This window comes from Geotrypetes seraphini, chromosome 2 (genome assembly GCF_902459505.1).
Source record: "Geotrypetes seraphini chromosome 2, aGeoSer1.1, whole genome shotgun sequence".
Classification (NCBI taxonomy): domain Eukaryota; kingdom Metazoa; phylum Chordata; class Amphibia; order Gymnophiona; family Dermophiidae; genus Geotrypetes; species Geotrypetes seraphini.
This window is the reverse complement of record NC_047085.1, coordinates 360,936,660-360,957,851: the sequence shown is the minus strand read 5'-3', so window position 1 is coordinate 360,957,851 and position 21,192 is coordinate 360,936,660. Positions and strand designations below refer to the sequence as shown.

The window sequence follows — 21,192 nt, the reverse complement described above, 5'->3', positions numbered from 1 at the left end:
TACCCCCAGGTCCCTTTTTAGGGTACTTTCACCCATTACCAACCCTCCCATCATATAGCTGTACTTTGGGTTTCTGTTTCCTACATGCAAGACTTTACATTTCTCTACATTAAACTTCATCTGCGATCTCGTCGCCCACTCTCCTAGTTTGTTCAGGTCCCTTTGTAATTCTTCACAGTCCTCTTTAGTCCTAACTCCACTATACAGTTTGGTGTCGTCTGCAAATTTTATTACTTCGCACTTCGTCCCTGTTTCTAGATCATTTATAAACACATTGAACAGCAGCAGTCCAAGTACCGACCCCTGCGGAACACCACTCGTGACCCTCCTCCAGTCAGAGTAGAGGCCCTTCACTCCTACCCTTTGCTTCCTACCCGCCAACCAATTTTTGATCCATCTATGTACATCTCCTTCCACCTCATGGTTCTCCAGTTTCCGTAGTAGGCGTTCATGAGGTACCTTGTCAAAGGCTTTTTGGAAATCTAAGTATACGATATCTATGGGGTCCCCTTTGTCCATTTATTTGTTAATTCCTTCGAAAAATGCAATAAGTTCGTTAGGCACGATTTTCTCTTGCAGAATCCATGTTGGCTTGTTTTCATCAGTTTATTCTTTTCTAGATGCTCATCGATGCTTTCTTTTATCAGCGCTTCTGCCATCTTCCCCAGAACCAAAGTCAAACTTACCAGTCTGTAGTTCCCCGGGTCACCTCTCGATCCTTTTTTAAAGATGGGCATTAGCTTTCTTCCAATCCAACGGGATCACGCCTGTTTCAGGGATAGATTACAAACCTGCTGTAGTAGTTCCGCTATTTCCTCCTTTAGTTCTTTCAATATCCTAGGGTGGATTCCGTCCGCGCCCGGAGATTTGTCAGTTTTTAATCTATCTATCTGCTTGTGTATGTCTTCAAGGCTTGCCTCCATGGATGTTAATTTTTCTGCTTGATCTCTTACCCCTCCCCATTGTACATATCTTTCTTGTTTACTTTACTATGCTTATTGTAGTTCTCCCCGCTTCCCCTATGTATAAGTCTGTAATGTTTGTGTGTTTGTAGTAGTTAGTAACTGTGACCCTGTTTATAATTGTAAATCGTTTTGAATTTATGATATTGCAATACATCAAAATTTTAATAAAACTTGAAACTAATAAGCTAGCAGCCAGATCAATATGACCCCTCTGTTACATCCCATTCATAATAAAATGTTAGTTTAGATGGGAGTGCTTACTGTATCTCATTGTTCTGCTCACTGCTGCAGGCATATTGCTAGGATGGTACATTTAGCAGTTTAGGGCCAGAGAGGATGCAACATAGCTTGACTTGAATTAAAGCTTCAGGATCTAGTGCCCTCAAGATATACCAAATATATACAGGCCTTGCCAAGGAGTATATCAACCAGTACTATAACATTGTGGAACCCACTCCTCAGACAGTTCCCAGTTTTGAGTTTAATAAAATCTGTCAAAAAATCTCAGTAGATATGATAGATATGCCCATAAGGAACTCCGTTAAGGATCTATGAAAATGCAGTTAGATTCACTCAGATGCACTGTAGATCAGTGCATCTCAACTTCTTCAAGCCAAGTATCCCCTAAGTCTAATAAATATCAACCAAGTACTCCTGCCCAAGCTCTGCCCAGACGCAGGCCCCACCCCAGACCCATCCAAGCTCTGCCCCTCGCCCCATCCCCATAATAATAGTACTAATTGCAATGCAATGTCTTCTATCCATTTTTCATGTACATGCAATATAATCTTAATACATAATGATAAACAAAAATTTTTTAAAACCCACAAAGCACACTACGCAGAGAAAATGTTAATTATTATTTATATTCAGTTTCAGAGAGAAGGTTTCCAGGTCAGCTACTTACGTGCAGCGTGGAAATTGCTGCCTGTGCCATCCCTGTAAAGAGTGCAGCTGAAGATTGAAGGAGCATGTGTGGCTCGAACAAGAACTGGGTTGGCTTCGGGGGGAGGGGGGCAGTGAGGGAGGGATCCCTAGCAGCAGGGGGCGGGCAGAAAGGCAAGATCCAGGGCAGGGGTAGGCAGGAAGGAGAGATCCCTAGCGGTGGTGACGGCTTCTACAGATGGGCGGGAATATCCTCCATGGTGGCCAGGCTGTGTACCCCCAACAAGTGACCTAAGGGTACATGTACTGCATTTTGAGAAGCACTGCTGTAGATTCATGAGCAATGGGCCTCTGGTTTTCAAAGAAGTTTATCAAATCAACAGTTATGTATTTAAAGTTGAATGGTGACTGCACCGCTAAATATTGACCTTTTGGCATTGGTATCTTTTTTTATGAAGAAATTTTTCTTTGTTGCTGCTGACTCTTTTCCCTTTGAGCCTCTTAGATCCTCTTCCATTATTAATAATAATGGGAGGGGATCTAAAGATCCACAGAGACACATAGCAGTGAAAGGAGATAGTGATAGTAGGTTTCAAGTTTACAAATTTATTTAAAATTTGATATACCGCATATCAAATATCTAAGCGGTGTACATAGTTAAAAAGTTAATATAAATAGGGGCACATAATATACATGTAGACAATCACCAAAACATACTTAAGAGATAGAAGTAGAAGGGACCCTGGGAAACAATGATCACAACATGATCCATTTCAACCTAGACACAGGAACAAAAAATCGGTCCAGAACGATGTCCACAACACTGAACTTCCGTAAAGGGAACCATGAAGGGATGAGAGTCATGGTGAGGAAGAAGATTAGGAGGAGGATAAGCACTGTAAATATGCTAGAGCAAACATGGTCCCTTTTTAAGGGCACAGTCACAGAGGCGCAAAATTTATATATATACCGCACATCAACAAGGGTTCCAAGAGGAAGAAGAACAAGGAACCAGCGTGGCTCACTGTAGCAGTGAAAGAAGTGATCAGAGACAAGAAGACTTCATTTAAGGAATGGAAAAGGACAAAAACGGAAGAAAACTGGAAAAAGCATAAACATCAAAGCAAGTGTCATAAGGTGGTAAGAGGGGCCAAAAGAGACAACAAGGAAAAAATAGTCAAGGAGGCCAAAAACTTTAAGCTGTTCTTTTGATACATTAAGAGTAAACGACCCGTGAAGGAAGTGGTGGGGCCATTAGATGAACAGGGAATAAAGGGAGTACTAAATGAGGACAAAGCCATCGCTGACAAACTGAACATGTTTTTTGCATCTGTATTTACCGAAGAGGATATATCCAATATACAAGAAAGCCGACAGGCTTTACACAGGAAATGAAGACGGGAAACTACCAGGGACGACGGTCAGTCTAGAGGAGGTATGCAGACAGATTGATAGGCTTAAAAACGATAAATCCCCGGGACTGAATGGCATCCACCTGAGGGTAATCAAGGACTTGAAAGGGGTTATAACTGAACTGCTCCAACTAATAGCAAATCTGCCGATCAAATCGGGAAAGATTCCAAAAGACTGGAAAGTGGCAAATTTTACGCCAATCTTCAAGAAAGGTTTGAAGGGAGATCCGGGAAACTACAGACCGATGAGTCTGACTTCGGTACTGGGAAATATGGTAGAGGCGCTGATAAAGGACCGCATCATCGATCACCTTGACGGACACAAACTGATGAGGACCAGTAAGCACGGCTTCAGCAAAGGAAGATCTTGCTTGACAAACTTACTGCACTTCTTCGAAAGAGTAAATGGGCAGATAGACAAGGGTTACCCGGTCGACATCGTCTGTCTAGATTTTCAGAAGGCGTTTGACAAGGTTCCGCATGAACGTCTACTTCGAAAAATTATGAGCCATGGAATCGAGGGTGATATACTCATGTGGATTAAAAATTGGTTGGCAGATAGGAAACAGAGAGTGGAGGTGAATGGACAATACTCGGACTGGAAAAGCATCACGAGTGGAGTGCTGCAGGGTTTGGTGCTCGGGCCTGTGCTCTTCAATATATTTATAAACGACCTAGAAATTGGCACGACGAGTGAGGCGATTAAATTTACGGACGATACAAAGTTATTCAGAGTAGTAAGGACACAGAAGGATTACAAAGAGACATAAATATGCTCAAGGAATGGGTCGTGAAATGGCAAATGAGGTTCAACGTGGATAAGTGCAAGGTAATGCATGTCGATAAAAAAAATCATATGCACGAATACAGGATGTCCGGTGTTATACTCGGAGAGAGCCCCCAGGAAAGAGACTTGGGAGTACTTGTAGACAAGTCATTGAAACTGTCTGCGCAATGTGCAGTGGCGGCGAAAAGGGCAAACAGAATGCTAGGAATGATTAAGAAGGGGATCACAAACAGATTTGAAAAGGTTATCATGCCGTTATACTGGGCCATGGTACACCCCCACCTGGAATACTGTGTCCAACACTGGTCACCGTACATGAAAAAGGATTCAGAGAAGAGTGTACTACTCGAAAGGATTCAGAGAAGAGTGACGAAAATGGTTAAGGGACTAGGGGAGTTGCTGTACAACAAGAGGCTAGAGAAACTGGGCCTCTTCTCCCTTGAAAAGAGAGGACTGAGAGGGGACATGATCGAATCATTCAAGATATTGAAGGGAATTGACTTAGTAGAGAGAAAGAGAAATAGAGAGATTGTTCACCCTCTCCAAGGTGAAGAGAACAAGAGGGCACTTGCTAAAGTTAGAAGGGAAAAGATTCCTTACAAATGTAAGGAAGTTCTTCTTCACTCAGAGAGTGGTAGAAACCTGGAACGCTCTTCCAGAGGCTGTTATAGGGGGAAAGTACCCTACAGGGATTCAAGACAAGGTTGAATAAGGTCCTACTGGAACAGAACATATGTGAGTAAAGCTAGACTCAAATAGGGCACTGGTCTTTGACCTAAGGGCCGCTGAGTGAGCGGAATGCTGGGCACGATGGACCACTGGTCTAACCCAGCAGCAGCAAATCTTATGTTCTTAAAAGAGGGAGGAAGGGTGAAAGACATTTAACGATAGAAAATTAATACATTAAATGGGAAACACAAATTGAGGGGTAATAAAATCTGAGAGGAAATAATTTAATAAAATGATGAGAGTGTGAAGATCAAATGCATCTCTGAACAAAGTTTTTAAATTGGATTTGAATTTATTTGAAGAGGGTTCTTCATGAAGGTACGTGGACAATGTGTTCCATAGTGATGTAGCAGTCACAGAGAAGATTGATTTCCTTGTCATATCAAATATTATATGACACGATGATGGGAGAGCTAGTAAACTTTGATTACATGAACGTAATGATCTAATAGGAGTATAAGGAGTGATTAATCTGTCAATCGTCAGCTTTCAATGAGCTTTAATACACGTGCTTGGGATGCACCTCTAATTCATGTACTAGAGATGCATGCTTTTGAAATTTTCACCTATTATTGTAATTTATGTTAATAGTGTGGTTTAAAAAATTTTTTATATCATGAGTCACAGTCAGATACGCGCACCTGAGATGCACTTTCACAGTACCGGCACCCCCAGGCCAGTCAGTAATTTTGGGTCATTAAAACCCAGTGCTTCATTTGGAGAATCACCCGGCAATGATAGAGAATTACCCAGAGTGCTCATTTTAATATTAATGACTTCATTGTACTACATTTGCACGGCAGAGTCGGAGGCTGCTAGGAAGCCCCGAAAAGACCATGATAAGCCATTCTGAGAATCGGGAGGTAAAAACTCACACTGGCATACTATACTGCCTAGAACTGGTTTAGCGACCATTGTTAAAGGCATGGTGGAATTTTGAGAATCCGTTCCTTAGTCGAAGTTAGTCGCTAATATTCAGCTGCACTTAACCAGCTAAGTGCTGCTGAATATCGTAGTGAGCACCTAACTCTAGGGCATTCTAGGGGGGCAGAGTCAACACTTGGCCACTTAAATTCTGATATTCAGCCCTTCAGAGACCAGGTGCATAAATGGGACCGCAGAGGAGTCCATCCTATTTTTATGAAGTATCCCATGGCCACTTAAGTGCTGAGTACCGACTTAAGCAGCTAAGTCTTAGGTGGCTTAAAAATAACTGGATATTCAAAACTGAAGCCTGCATCAGTCCTGGCTTTGAAAAATCTGTGAATAACACCGTCAGCAGTGAGTAAAATGCTTACTGCCCAACAACTAAATATTGTCCCTCCAATTTTCAACTAGTATCTAAAAAAAAAAAAAGATTTTAAACCTCCTTTTCATTGAAAACTGCTTTCCAGAAATGCCAGAGAGCGACATGTCTGCTTTCCAGGTGAGAAATTTCCTAGCCATGTTTGCTAAGTGATCACTATGGAACTAGATGTAAAGGAACAGGCAGCAGCATATGTGGGTTAACTAGATTATCCCACTGCTGAGTCCATGTGGCACGAAATGTTTTTATAGCCTATTATAGTCCTGCTGCACTTATGTTCAAATCTGTTTTATTATGCAAAACAACAGAAAGCACAACTGCGATAGTAAAACATGGTATACAATGTTTTTTGGTTTTCACCACAGTGGTAATACATACAAATAAATAAGGTAATACGTTATTTTATTAGACTAACTCAATGCATTTTATGATGAGTTGTCAAAGGTAACCCTTCTTCTTCAGATCAGAAATAAGCAAATGTTGACAAATATTAATATATATATGGAAAACATGAAAGCATTTCAGGGATAAGAAGAGGGAGGGGTGGTTGGGTGGGCAGGAGACAGAAAAGTGGCAGGGCAGTTTTAAATGTCTTTAAAGTGGGAAAAGAAGCCCAGATCTTTGCTAAACCCTGTCTAGTAGGCGTCATCATTTTAATTTCAAAGGTTTTATGGTCTTGAATTGTCTTAAAGTTCCCTTTTAATATTCTTACCAAAAATTCATTGGTGCAGTGGCCAGTTTTTCCGAAGTGTTGTCAAAGAGAGGTGACATCCTGGTTTGTATTGCAATTCTTAATATGATATCTATGTACGAGATTGATTCTGGTCTTTAGCATTTTGCTTGTTTCACCGATGTAACATGCCTCTTTGCACTTTTTGCACTGAATGATGTATACCACATTAGAAGATGAACTTGTGAAGGATCCCTCTAAGCTGAACGTTTTTCCCATGAATGACCGTGGTATCTTTTGCAGTTTGTCACACCCCAAGGATGTGTGCCATTCTCTTCTTCATGGGTTTGTATGGGGAGCCTGCTTTTTATCAATTTTGGTTTCAGATTAAGTGGCTGATGGAAGGGCCAGCACAGGCGGTGAAGCTGGGAATATTTATTTTAGTAAGTCATCTTCCTGGCATAGTGGTTGTAAATTTCTTATCATTTTTCTTAGGGCTCCTTTTACTAAAGTGCGTTAGGGCCTTAACACGCGGAATAGCGCGCACTAAATTGCCACGCGCTAGACTTTAATGCCAGCATTGAGCTGGCATTATTCTAGAAGCGTACCGCGCGGTTTAGTGCGTGGTAATTTTGTGCATGCGCTAATAACGCTAGCGCGCCTTAGTAAAAGGAGCCCTTAGTTCTGGATTGCATGTCACTATCAAGCGGGGGTCCTAGTCTGCAGTTTTCTTGTGCTGGGTATTTTAAGGGATGTGGTGAAACAGAGAGGTTCACTGAAGAAGCGGAAAGGCTGTACTGCAGGTAGCTCAGCAGGCTCATAAAAATCAAAGCCCCGGGGTATGTTGTGTGGCTTCACACAGCTTGAAAATTTCCAGAGCTCTGTGTGACTCAGACAGGCAGGCGTGCACAAAGCATCACTCCTCTTCTTCCAGAGAAAGGACTGCCTATCATGGTTAACCTAAGACATATGGTTGGAAAGCAAAGAGGCTCCAGGCTGATGTGAGCTGTGAAATCAATTTCTGAGATCCAGCTTTCTCTCCTGCCTTACCAAATGCAATTAGATTCTTGTATTATGACTTAGGAATTAGGTTAGGATCATTGAGCAGCAGTGTTGCTGATAAGAGCAGGGACTATTACTTTAAGTGGGGAGATGTCGCTCTAGGTGTTTTTTCCTGCACTACTGAGTTTTCTTTTTAACAGTCCTTGGTCATAACATTTTCTTCCCACTTTCTTTACTTCAAGAATTCATATAAAGTCAGCCTGAATGGCCTGTCTGACCACAGATTTCTGGAAACTGATTGTGATTCTGTAAGGAAAGCTCAGATGCCTCTGTTAAGTCTTTGGCAATTCTGGGGCCCTTACCTCTGACCTGGCCCTATTTTGGCACCTAACTTTAGGCATCTTTTATAGAATCAGGATCTATGGGTTTCTTTTACTAAGCTGCGCTAGCGGTTTTAGCGCGCTCTTAGCGTGCGCTACAGTGCCGCGCGTGCTAGACGCTAACGCCACCATTGAGCTGGCTTTAGTTCCGGCCGCGTAACGCAGGGTTAGCGCGCGCTAATATTCTGCATGCGCTAAAAACGCTACCGCAGCTTAGTAAAAGGAGCCCTATGTGACTGTCTGTGGGCAACTCCAGTACCACACTTGAAAAATGTCCTTTTCATGCACACGGTCACATCAGTTCTTACCTCATATTTTGATGCAACAGTGAATTAATGCTGCATGCAAGGTGGCTCGTAGGCAGTATTAGTCCTTCACCACAGGAAGATACCACAGATTGGTGACTCTCATGATATATCAAGGTGTGATTTTAAAAAAATATTTCTTTTTATCACACCTTGATAACTTCCCCCTTAAATGCTTTCGGTGGTTTTTTCCCATGATATTTTATTAATTTTGAAAAAGTTTGCAGTATACAGTAAACAAATTATATTACATAACAAAGTGTAACAGGAAATATATTAGAAGAATATAATAAGATAATAAAGTTATTAAACAGACAGGTATATTGCATGGAATAGCCATAATCACGAGAAGTACAGCATCTGTGCTTGCTCAAGGCCTGCCTTCTCCTGCCATCTCTGAAAATCTCGGGGTGGGAGCTAGCAGGCTTTGAGCATGTGCAGATGCTCAAAGCTCTGCACCGGATCAGACTACAGCATTGATGGCGGCAGCAGGTTTCCAGTGTTAATGGTAAGCGCGATGTCGGGGAGTGGGGCGTGCATAGAGGAGAATGGGCATGTATTCAGTGGGGAAAGTGGGAGGGGGTGAGATCATTCTATTGAAGATTACAGCCCTAGTGGTCATCGGGAGTTGAATGGAGGATAGCCGCGCTATTGGTCATATTTTAACTTCGACACACAGCTGCCCCTAGGCAGTATTTTAGTGCGGTTTCATGAGGCAGCCTTGGGGCCTTTGGTAGGCTGGCCCACATTGCATCATCAAAGCGGGACGGCCTACCACAGGCCCCGAGGCTGCCTCATGAAACCGCGCTAAAATACTGCTTAGAGGCAGCTGTGTGCCGAAGTTAAAAGCACACAGAGCTGCCGCTAGCCTACATAGAGGAAACATTTGCTGGAGAGGGAAGGAGGGAAGGGAGTAGAGGTGCTCCTGGACAAGGGAGGGGAAGGGGCTACTGCTGGCAGGGGAGAAGGGAAAGGGAAGGGATGAGATTACTGTTGGATAAGGGGAGGAGGAAAGGGAGAAGGGGTACTCCTGGACAAGGGAGGGGAAGGGGCTACTGCTGACAGGGGAGAAGGGGAAGGGAAGAGAGTTACTGTTGGATAAGGGGAGGAAGAAAGGGAGAAGGTACTGCTGGACAAGGGAGGAGAAACATTGGAAGGAAACAGCTGGCAGGGAGATTAGAGGAGGGGAAGGAGTCAGGATGGAATGGAGAGATCAGATGAGGGAAACGGGAGAGACAGAGGAATGACAAGGTAGAGAGAGATTGATGCTGGGAAGGGGGGTCAGATGAAAAATAAGGAAAGAGGGACAAAGATGCTAGATCTGGTGTAGGAGAGAGGGGCATAGAAAGAACGCAGATACCATATGGGAGGGGGAGGGGTAGAGGGCAGACAGTGGATGGAAGAGGAAGATGCTGGATTGAAAAGACAGAGGGCAGACGCTGGATGGAAGAGAGTGAAAAGACGATGAAAGCAGAAACTAGAGACGACAAAAGGTAGAAAAAAATAATTTTATTTCTATCTTGTGATTAGAATATATCAGATTTAAAATATGTATCCTGCTAGAGCTGATGTTAGACATAACTGGGGAGTGCAAAGCCCAGGCAGTGCATCTTTAGCTTCCAGCTGGCTTAGGGCTCTCTCTGACCAGGAGGCAGTTGCCCTAGTTGCACTCCTCCTAACACCATTCCTGCCATGTGTGACTGCGGTATTCTGTTAGCATGATATTTGTGTAGCATTCCGTAATAATTTGGCTTATTCAGTTTTCTTGATAGTAGAGGGGATATATGTGAAGGGGAGGGGAGACGAGGGTTTTGTTGATCCTTGCCCTGTATTATTTATATTTATAAAATGACAATTGTACAGAATATTGTTTCTTTTTATACTTTAATAAAATATGTTCAATATAAAATCATAACTATTTGAGGCTTGTGCGGATGGGATCAGATGGTTAACGGGACCGAGCTCGCGAGGACAGGGCGGCAATGGGGTTTAAAAAAATTTCTGTCTTATTAGTTTGCCGGTCCACGAAATAATTATTTTATTTCCGCCAGTCCATAGGTGTAAAAAGGTTGAAGAACACTGGTTTAAGCTACAACCTCAGCACCCTGAGGGTTGTGGGTTCAAACCAAAGCTGCTTTTCATGACCCTGGGTAAATCACTTAATCCCCCCATTGCCCCAGGTACTTTAGATAGATTGTGAGCCCACCAGGACAGACAGGGAAAATTGCTTGAGTACCTGAATAAATTAATGTAAACCATTCTGAGCTCCTCTGGGAGAACAGTATAGAAAATTGAATAAAGAAAAAATATTGTTGAAGGGCCCAAAGATTCTATGTGTAATCATAGCTCATTAAAACACAGCTGCTATTAAGCTTTATTCATGTAAATATATCAGAAATACATTTTTTAAAATAAGAAAATAAAAGTTACTCCCAGTTAAAACCCACTGGAAACTCTTTCAGGAGCTGTTTTTTTAAATTAATTTTATATTGTAGATATTTTATCGACCCTTCCACTGCATTGGAGATCTTGCTACACTGTTTAATATTTAGCATTTTACTTGTCTCTTCCCCTCTTTTGATTTGTAATGTGTGTAATATGTTATTTATATGTGCCTCTTTCCATATTCCTTGATCTGCAGTTCTGTGCGACCCTTGGAACCACCCCATCATGTGGCTTTGACAGACTCTTAGAACTGGGTCCTATCTGTAAGTGTGCATTTCTTTTCATCCTAGCTCACATGTCATCCTTGAACACCCTAAGGCATTTGGAAAACTGATTTAGCAGAGTCAAACAATAGTTTGACATATCTTTTTTCTTATCTTCTTGTGATTAATGCACATTTGCTCCATGCAGCCAATCATCTAGTGGCTCTGCACAGGCAGGAGCGACCTGCCTTTGCTCCTGCCCAGTCCTGCGAGAACTCATGGAAGCCAATTAGCTAGTGACTCTGCACGGGCAGGAGCGAAGGAAATTGCTCCTGCCGTGATTTACCACTGGCTCAGCAGGGATACTAAAGGGCACGGGCAGAGCCACTAGCGGTTCTGCATGGGCAGGAGTGAAGGAAGGTTGATCCTGCCTTGATTCACTGCTGGATCACCATGGAAACTAAAGGTACATGGGGGAGGCAGGAGGGATAATAATTAGAATCAGCTGGTACAGGAGGCGGGAGGGATCCCTTCTGTCCCAGCTACTGCTGGACCACCAGGTCTCATGGCAGGCCCAGCAGAGGCCTGCAAACAAGTTTGGGAGTGGGGGGGGAGGGGGTGGTCTGCACTGACCTGAATATAAATTGAGACCCCCATTTTTGTGGCAATTTTTGGCCCCAAAATCTTGTTTTTTATTCGAGTATATGATCTAAAGCTAGGTGCGGTTTATAGCAGTGTTTTTCAAGTTGGTCCTGGAATACTTCCTTCTCATTCAGGTTTTCAGGATATCCACAATGAATACGCATAGATAAGATTTGGAGGCAGTGCATGCAAACCAGTCTCATCCTGAAAATATGATTGGCAAGGGGATACTCCATGACCGACTTGAGAAACACTGGTTTATTGAATAGCACTTACACCCGGGATCCACTGTTAGATTAGACAAGACTATTTGCACCAACATAAATGTGGTACAAATCCTGGTGCCTAAAGTTAGGCATAGATGGAGAGTGTGGTGTAGTGGTTAGAGCTACAACCTCAGCTCCATGTGACTCTGGGCAAGTCACTTAATCCTCCACTGTCCCAGGAACATTAGACAGATTGTGAGTCCACTGGGACAGACAAGGAAGATGCATGAAGCACATATATATAAACCTATATAAAACTACAAAAAGGCAGCATACATGTCACAATTCCTTTCCTTTTATTCTATAATTTTTTTTTCTTTATTTATTTATCCATTTTAAATTTTAACAAAATCAAACATTTTGTATAGAAAGATTGTATGATTATACAAGATTTAAAAAAAGAAAAGAAAATTTTTCCCAATAATTCTTTATTCAAACAATCTCAAGTCCTCTTTTTGATCCAAGAATTTATGAGTGAATATTAAGGAAATTCAAAAAGATAAATTCTGTGCAAGAAAAAGGTATCTAGTGACTGGATTAAGGACCTTATATCCTATTAAGCTAGTCCGTTGTTCCTTCCTTTTCCAGGCGTTTCAGCGTCAAGAAAGTTGTAAGTTAGGCCGGTTCAAAAAACACATATTTATTATCATGATACCTTACTATATATTTACATGGAAAACGCAAGAAGAAAATACCGCCCAACTGAACAACACCTGGTTTCAATAAAAGAAATTGTCATCTACGATTTTGAGTTTCTTTGCTAACATCTGGGAAAACTTGGATTTTCAAGCCTAGGAACGCCTTACATTTATTTTTAAAAAACACTTTTAATATCCATTCTTTTTCTGGCAGTAATGCCACAGATAATAGAAGAGTTGCTGGTTTAGCCAAATCTTTATCAGATACTTCCCAAAATTGCTGTTAAGTCTAATTGAGGTTTCTTCTCGACCTGTTTCTGATCCTCTGCTTGCTGTTCCAATATTTTAGAAGGCAAATAGTACACCCGAGTAAAGGGAGGTATTGAGTCCTCGGGGATATTTAAAATCTCCATGAAGTACCTTTTAATCATTTCCCTTGGACTTATAGACAGAACTTTTGGAAAGTTCAGCAAGCGCAGATTATTGGCTCGATAACTATTTTCCATTGTCTCCAATTTTCTTCTGATAATCTGATTGTCTTTTATTATTGTGGATTGAACTTGCTTAATCATTGTCACTTCTTTTTCAATTTCTCCTACTTTTACTTTCACATTGGAAATTTTTTATTTATTTTCTTCTATTATCTGTTTCTGAGTTCTTAAATTGTTTTCACCTTCTTTAATCTGTTTAGTTAATGAGTCTTCCAGTTTGGAAACCAAGTCCCATATTGAATCAAGAGTCACTTCAGCTGGATTTTCAGGTTGAAAGGAAAGTTCATGTAAAATTGGAGTTGGCTCACCTTGACTGCCTTCTGTCTGCCGATCCTGGCTTTCTCCTCCCACTGGTCTTCTATCCGCTGGTAATGTCTCTGGACTTAAGAAATTCATCGAGACTCTCCTAGCTTGCTCCCAGATGATTCAGCCTCTCGGTCGGGGAGTACAGCTGCTTCTGGCTCACTCCCTTCGCGTGATGAGCGGTTGGGGCTCAGAGTGGTTTCTAGCCCTTGTTCTTCCGGGTTGGCGTCACTCCGCGCCGCAGGGTCCAGCGGGTGACTCCCCGAGATTGCAGGCTCCCTCTGAAGACGCTGCAAAAATTGCTCGATAGTGGCGAGAGGGGGATTTTCAGAATGCTGCAAGGCTGCAGCAGAGCTCCTATCCCGCCTCTTCGGCATCATGGAAAAACAGATAGAAAAATCGACACAAACAATTTATAATTCTTACAGTGTCTCTCCAGTCAGCAGGTACCAGACGCCATCTTGGATCCCTTTATTCTATAATTATGTGCAAAACTATGAAGAATGCCACGCATCTACCCATCACCCTCCCAGTTCTAGGTCCCCTTTTTTGTGTCACATGTAAATTTTAGATGCAGAAACTGCACTTAAATTTCAATTAAAACCAATTAATGCTACTAATTGCTTCTTAAGAAGACAATTATTGGCGCTTGTTATTCAATTAAGTTGCATGTACAAATTAGATGTGCACCCAAATTTACCTGTGCAATTCAAAGTGCCTTTTATAGAATTCAGGGTATAATTTTTAGGTGCCACCTAAGACCTGGATATTTAATACTAATGCCTGGATAAAGCCCAGTACTGCTACTTATCATTTCTATAACGCTGTTAGATGTACTCAGCACTCTACATTAAAACATTCAAGAGACAGTCCCTGCTCAGTAGAGCTTACAGTCTAATCAATAGACAAACACTGAATATCAAGGTCTATTTTAGCTGATGTAAGTTATGCCTTGTCTATAACAAGTATGCTAGTAGTGCTCCTTTTTAATTTTAATAGTTAAACGCTTAGGGCTCCTTTTACTAAGCTGCGCTAGCGGTTTTACATTGCCACGCGCGCTACACGCTAACGCTTCCATTGAGCTGGCGTTAGTTTTTCCGCATAGCGCGGGGGTAAGCGTGCGTTAAAAATGCTACCGCAGCTTAGTAAAAGGAGCCCTTAGAATTATGATTAGTGTTTCATCAAATTTTAATAAACTTGAAACTTGACCACTGACAGCTAAATACTGACCTGGCTATTGCCACATCCTTGTTTTTTAAATGCTGCAATAGATTCTGTGTAACTGTCTTGCGGGGATGCATCAATGATTACATAGTCTATATTCAAAAGAATCCAACAGTGAAAGATGATAGCAGCAAAACATACTTTTCAAACAAAATTAAACTATGCCTAGGAAATTTAATTTTCTACATTTGCTTACTTCTCCCCCATTTATTAATAACAAGGTGTATTACAATAAAATAATTCATATAATCATACTATTAGAGGTAGACCAAATTTCAGTTTTGGTTTTGGCACTGGTACATGCCCAAAATATAGGTTCAGAAACATTTCAGTTTCAACTGAAAATGCATGCTCGTTTTTGTCCGAAACTGAAACTCTCCCTAGACCACCCTCTACTTCAGTGGCTGACGCTGCTAACAAAGTACTCAAAGGTCAGAGGACTGAAGGAGGTGATGGGGAGGAGGGGAGGAAAAAGGGAATAGAGTTACCAGACTGAATGGGGGAGGGAGAGGGAGAGATGCCAGACCTCAGGGGAAAGGTGAGTGGAAGATGCCAAACCATTTTTTTGTGATGAAATTGGGGTGGTAACGGCTTGGCAAGCTATATTTCGGGATGGTACTTGCCATCTCATACTACCTCATGGGGATGCCTATGGCTGTGTAGCTACTAGGTCCAGATTTGGCAATCAAACTCAGCAAACGCCAGAAGGGCTGGCCCAACTATTGGCCACAGGGGCTGGTCAAAGTGGCCTATGACCCTTTATTATTAGTAATAGTAAGTCAAGGAACAGTGGTTGCTAAGCTGTCTTCCAGCTAAACAGGAGTTTCCCCTTCTTGAGTGGGCGAGCAGGAAAGAGACTCTCAAAGTGGGAGACTCCTGGTTATTAAGGCTGGAGCTTTGGCAGATCTGCCGCAGATGACTTTTGATATGGCACTGCTACCTGCAAGAGATTTATCCTTTTCTTGACCATTGTGCAAGCATGGATTTCTAGAAATTTTTAATGGATAATATTGCATTGTCTGCTACTGCGTGCATTAACATTGGATGATTCTGAATTTGAGTGAAATGAGAACGTGCAGTGGCATCCAATATTCCTTTCCTCATTTGTTGAAGTAGCAAAGATATTTTTACACTGTACACCACATTTATACTTACAGAGACACAAACAGCCTACACTCACACCCCCATACACATACCCTAACATTATTATGAGGGGCCGCTGAAAGGTTTTCAGTCCTACCAAGAAAAGAATGATGTGAAGTCATAAACACGTTATTCCATGTTTTTCTTGACACTTTTCATTTCATATCATATCATTGAAACGAAAAGTATGGAATAACTTGTAGGTTTCATACCTCCACATCATTCTCTTCTTGGTTGGGCTGAGAACTTTTCAGCGGCCCCTCGTCAGGTGCCCGTTTACCAAAAGATGAGATCTCCATGAGACTGTAATTCTCATTCTCATCCCTGCAGGAGAATGACAGCGTAGAATCCATGAATTGCTCTCGCCTCTTTTTCATCTGCTTTGTTTTCAGGTAATGAAGAGAATCTCTGGTTACACATTGATGCAGCTTATGCAGGAAGTGCCTTCATCTGCCCCGAATTCAGGCATCTTCTGAATGGAGTGGAGGTAGGCAACTTTCGCTTTTCAAACTTTTTTTTTTTTAAAAAGCACTACACCAAAAATTTCCTTTGTGGTGGCAAAGCTGGTGAGGTAGAGAGTGGCAATGGATGAGTCGCACAGAGCTGTCTATGGCTAGGTACGCTCTTGTAATGTTCCACTCACTTTTGGACACCTTGAGAGGAAGTGTTTTGGAGGGACCTTTTTTCAGAATATTTCCAGTAAAAATCAAATTGTGTAAAGGTCCTGTGTACTAGGGACAGCTCTTAAAGGGAAGCCACAGGAGCATACAGTACAATCCCTTTGATAACTGGTGTAAGCTGCAAGTAAAGTATCTGGGGTTTTGGTTCCAGTGCAGAAAGCTGGGATTATTTTGTATTGGCTTTAGTTAGTAAACTGCTGTGATATTTTTTCTACGTAATGGCAGCATATCAAGTTTTAAAAAAACATAAACATCTACTATGTAAAGACCTTGTTAGTTTAAAAAAAAAAATTAAAAAAAAGGATATTACACTACAAGCCGAATACCTATTTTAGGTAATAAACGGCCTCTTTTACAAAGCCGCGCTAACGGCTCCGAAGCCCATAGAGATTTAAAGGGCTTTGGGGCTGTTGCCGCGCAGCAGCCGCTTTGTAAAAGAGGCTGAAAATGTAATCAACATAAAATCAAACATAAAATCCCTTCATGTCCCACACCTAATCATAACACGTCGGGTAAGGCCACAAAATTTCTCTTTATTATTATTTATTTAAAAATTTATATACCGCATACTAACTATGTGGTTTACAATATTTACTACAACTGGATTATTATTCTCCCATAGTGTGTCATAAAAAAATCATCCACAAATAATTGTGTTTTCAGCATTTTTTTAAATTGCAAAAGATCCATCCATAGTCTCAGGGTTCCAGGGAGGAAATTCCAAAGCTCTGCTTAAAAATATCATTACCCTTTCTCCTTGTCACCTGGGCTTTGGCAGCCCAGAGAAAAACTATAGTACACATTCAGACACTAGCATAAAAAAGCATCATTTCAAATGTTCATAATCATTTAATCAGATATTTAGATTGAAAACAGACATGTGCTTTCACTTTTGCTTTTATTTCTCACATCTTATTGTCACCTTTCTTCTGGCTTCTCTTGACTCTCCTATTTTCTTTCCATGCTACTCTTCTTTTCACCGTATGGCACCTCTTTTTGTAGCTCTCTTTTTTCCCTCTAGTCTGGCTGACAGTGTTTCACTTGCTTGTCATTTCTTCCCATCTCTCTCCTTAATGCCTTGATTGCATCCATGAGCTCTTCAAAAATGCAATTCTTTTGCATCTCACACACCACATTAATTTACCTTCCATCTTTCTATCCTTCATCTAAATCAGTGGTCTCAAACACGCGGCCTGGGGGCCACATGCGGCCCGCCAGGTACTAATGAGGCCCTCGGTATGTTTATCATACTCACAAAAGTAAAATAAAACAGTTTCTTGATCATCTGTCTCTTTAGCTATAAATGACAATATCATTATTGGAGACTTGGCCAAAAGGAAAGATTTATAAACTATGAAGAGTTTAACCTCATGCAAAATTATCATTTCTTTAATAAGACATTAACTATTTTTTCTGCGGCCCTCCAAGTACCCACAAATCCAAAATGTGGCCCTGCAAAGGGTTTGAGTTTGAGACCACTGATCTAAATCCTCTACCACCCTATATCAACTTTTCCTCTCTTGTGTCCAATCCCATCCATCCTGGCCCTCTGCCTCCTTTCCTTTCAACTTCTTCCATTCTTTCAAAAGTGGCTCCTTCTGACTCTCCTCCTCTCTCTCTTTTATGCCCCATTTATCATATTCCTTTCCCTTAACCTCTCTCTACGTCAATGTTCCTTATATCATTGTCTTTCTCTTCTCGTTTGACTAAAGAGTTGCACAAAGACAAAAATCAAACTCGTCTCCACTGGAATCAAACCCTGCTAAGATCCATTCTGTCCCTGCCTAGCCCCACAAGCAATCTCTTCCATTCCCACCCATACCCATAATCTTCAGAAGTAGTTATTTCATTTAATTATGCTACTAAAGTACGTTAGAGGATCTAGCAGAGACCCATTTACAAAATATGTATTGTTCCCAAGTAACATTTCCAAATAAGCAAAGGTACTTTATTAATTTAGAAAAATTGATTGGGAATAAAACATACTTTATAAATGGTTCTCTGCCAGAGCCTCTAGTGTAAATATAAAATATACTCTAGCTGATGAGAATCCCCAAAGCTCTATCAGCTAAAGATATCCTACAAAAGTGGCCCAAACTGTTTTTCCAAGCTTGGAAGGGAGCAACAATGTCCCTGAGCCAAATGCTGGTGTAAGCATATTAGTGAGCTGTGCTGCTTGTTTGTAGCCTCTTAATTACTAGAATTTTCTGTGACTTTTATGATTTTATATTTAAGACAGCCAAGGATCGTATAAGACCCCCGAGGAAGACATTTTTATTTTGCTGAAACACGGCCCTGTTGGGTCATTTTTATTGTATACACTTCTCCCTCTGTATTCACGGTTTCTGTATCTGCGGATTCGCTTATTTGTGATTTTTTGGCTTCTGACTCAGCCCCCTAATTTTCATCACTGAACCCAGCATTTCACATTGGAAATCGCTGCTCCCAGCAAATCGCAGGTCGGGTTATTCATGGTTTACAGTACTCCCCTCGATATTCATGTAGGTTCCGTTCCAGGAACCCTCGTGAATCTTGAAAAACCGCGAATACGGTTTTTCATGGGGGAGACTGGAGAGGGCAGTGGAAGAGGCAGGAGAGAGCAGCCAGAGCGCCGGCAAGTGAAGGAAATCACTCGCTGTATGCTCCGACTGTCTCTTCCTGCACTAAAATCAGGCCTTACCAATCAGGAGCTTCTTTGATCAGCTGTCCTCTTCTGGTCAGCGGTTCACGGTCAGAAAATACCACGAATGACCGGGACCGCGGACCGCCAACTACGAATGACCGGGGGAACACTGTATTATCTTTTTCAGGTCTATTTTACCGAAAACCCACGAATAACATGCAAAAAGTTATTCACGGTTTTTCGGTATTCACGGCTATGTTCTGCCCGCATCCCCCGTGAATAAGGAGACAGAAGTATACATCATTTGGTTTCTATCCTGTGGATCATTTGTGACTATATACTTTGTGGATTGTTTTATGATTATTGTTTTTAAGTTATTTGGATGCTTATTAAACTACAAACTGGTACATTTGATCTTCTGTTCCATAATCTTTTTGTTGTTTTGCTGTTTTTAATAGACACCTTGTTTTAGATTTTATGTACACTGTTTTATGTTTAAGGACACCCATGTGGTTTTTAATTTGCCATCTAGTTGAATGTGTTTTTAGATTCTGCCATTTATTTGAACATTCTTTTTACACCTTTCATACTTTTAATTGTATTGTATTGTTTAGCAATGTCATTTGATTATTTAATTTTTATTGTTCACATACTTGTCTTATAATATTTATATATTTCTTTATACTGTTTGTTTTCAATTTTAATTGTTTATAACGCATTAGCTAAATATTATATTTGTAGACTCTTGAAAAAGGCACTCTTGTCTTGTGCCACAACACTGGCCATGTTGAGTCCAGATGAATAAAGATTTCTGCTTGACAGAATACATCCTGGTTGATAGCATCTCTTCTTCACAGCTTTTGTGTATGTCTGGCTTAGGCCACAACACTGGAATACAGGGTTTATAATATGTTAGCACTCTGGTTTATGAAAACTATTGATTTATCTATATTTTTATCTGCATTCCCAAAGATCCAAACCCAATCCAGATAACAATTCCTTGACGTAATCCCCCATCTGAACAAAGTTAGCTTCTTTGAAGTCTAGAATCTTTGCTTTTGAATGAACCTTCTCTACACCTGTGTTAATATTAAACCACACCATCTGGTGATGACTATAACATCGGAAACACTTTCCTCATTCGTAAGCACTATGGCCCAGATGCATAAAACTCACACCGTGTGTTTAATGATCGTCACTAAACCAGTTTGAGCTGCTTTAGCGTCAAAGTAATTTACCAACTGATGCACAAAATGGCTTACTACGGGCTTTTCTGTTCGTTCGTTGTAGCCTCCGACTCTGCTATGCAAATATAGTATAACGAGATCATTAGTATTAAAATGAACTCATTAATATTAAAATGAGCACTCCGACCGATGTCTTTTTTTTAAATTCTTTATTGATTTTCAAAACTTCAATAGTGCAATAAACAGATATATAATATATAATAGATCAATAAAAGCACATTCAGCTTACAAATATATATAACCAACCATTTCTCCCACCCACTGATAATTCCATACAACACAAATCATAGATCTTCCCAATATCCTTACTCTATTCACATTAATAATATCTTACACCCCCCAAGCATTTAAATATTCAAAGGTCAAATTAGGACAGAAATCAAGCACTCCCCTCCCACCCTTCCCTAGATGTGTACGAAAATAAATAAACAATACTAATTCATAATCAAATCCCTACTATAGTAAAGTAATAAAAGATGTCAACGGGCTCCAAACCAATTTAAATAAATTACTGTGCCCCAAACTATCGGCATTGGAGCACAGATTTGCCCACCAGAAAGGAAAATTCAAACGGTCGTAGTTCTTCCAGTTACAGGTAATCATCTGCATGGCTATCCCGGTCATGAAAAAGAAAAGACGGCATTTATATTGATCCATAAGGGGCTTAACATGTAATAATGTTCCACAAATGACCGCCTCATACATCAGTGGAATTGATGATTCCAATATGTTGTTAATCTTAACCCATATTGACCTCCAAAAGTTAAGTATCGAAGGACAATAGAACAACAGATGATCCAGTGTCCCAATGTCTAGATGACAGTGCCAGCATCTATTAGATTTAGA

General features: G+C 41.0%; 1 protein-coding gene across 3 annotated transcripts in view; it reads left to right on the top strand.

Moving 5' to 3' along the window:
* Window positions 1-21,192, top strand: part of DDC (dopa decarboxylase) — a 192,549-nt gene that overhangs the window by 101,999 nt on the left and 69,358 nt on the right. For all 3 annotated transcript variants that reach the window (XM_033930502.1, XM_033930503.1, XM_033930501.1), the window contains 2 exons: window positions 11,083-11,149; window positions 16,189-16,283. In XM_033930502.1, coding sequence (XP_033786393.1) covers window positions 11,083-11,149; window positions 16,189-16,283 — 162 coding nt within the window. The remainder of the gene's footprint in view (window positions 1-11,082; window positions 11,150-16,188; window positions 16,284-21,192) is intronic.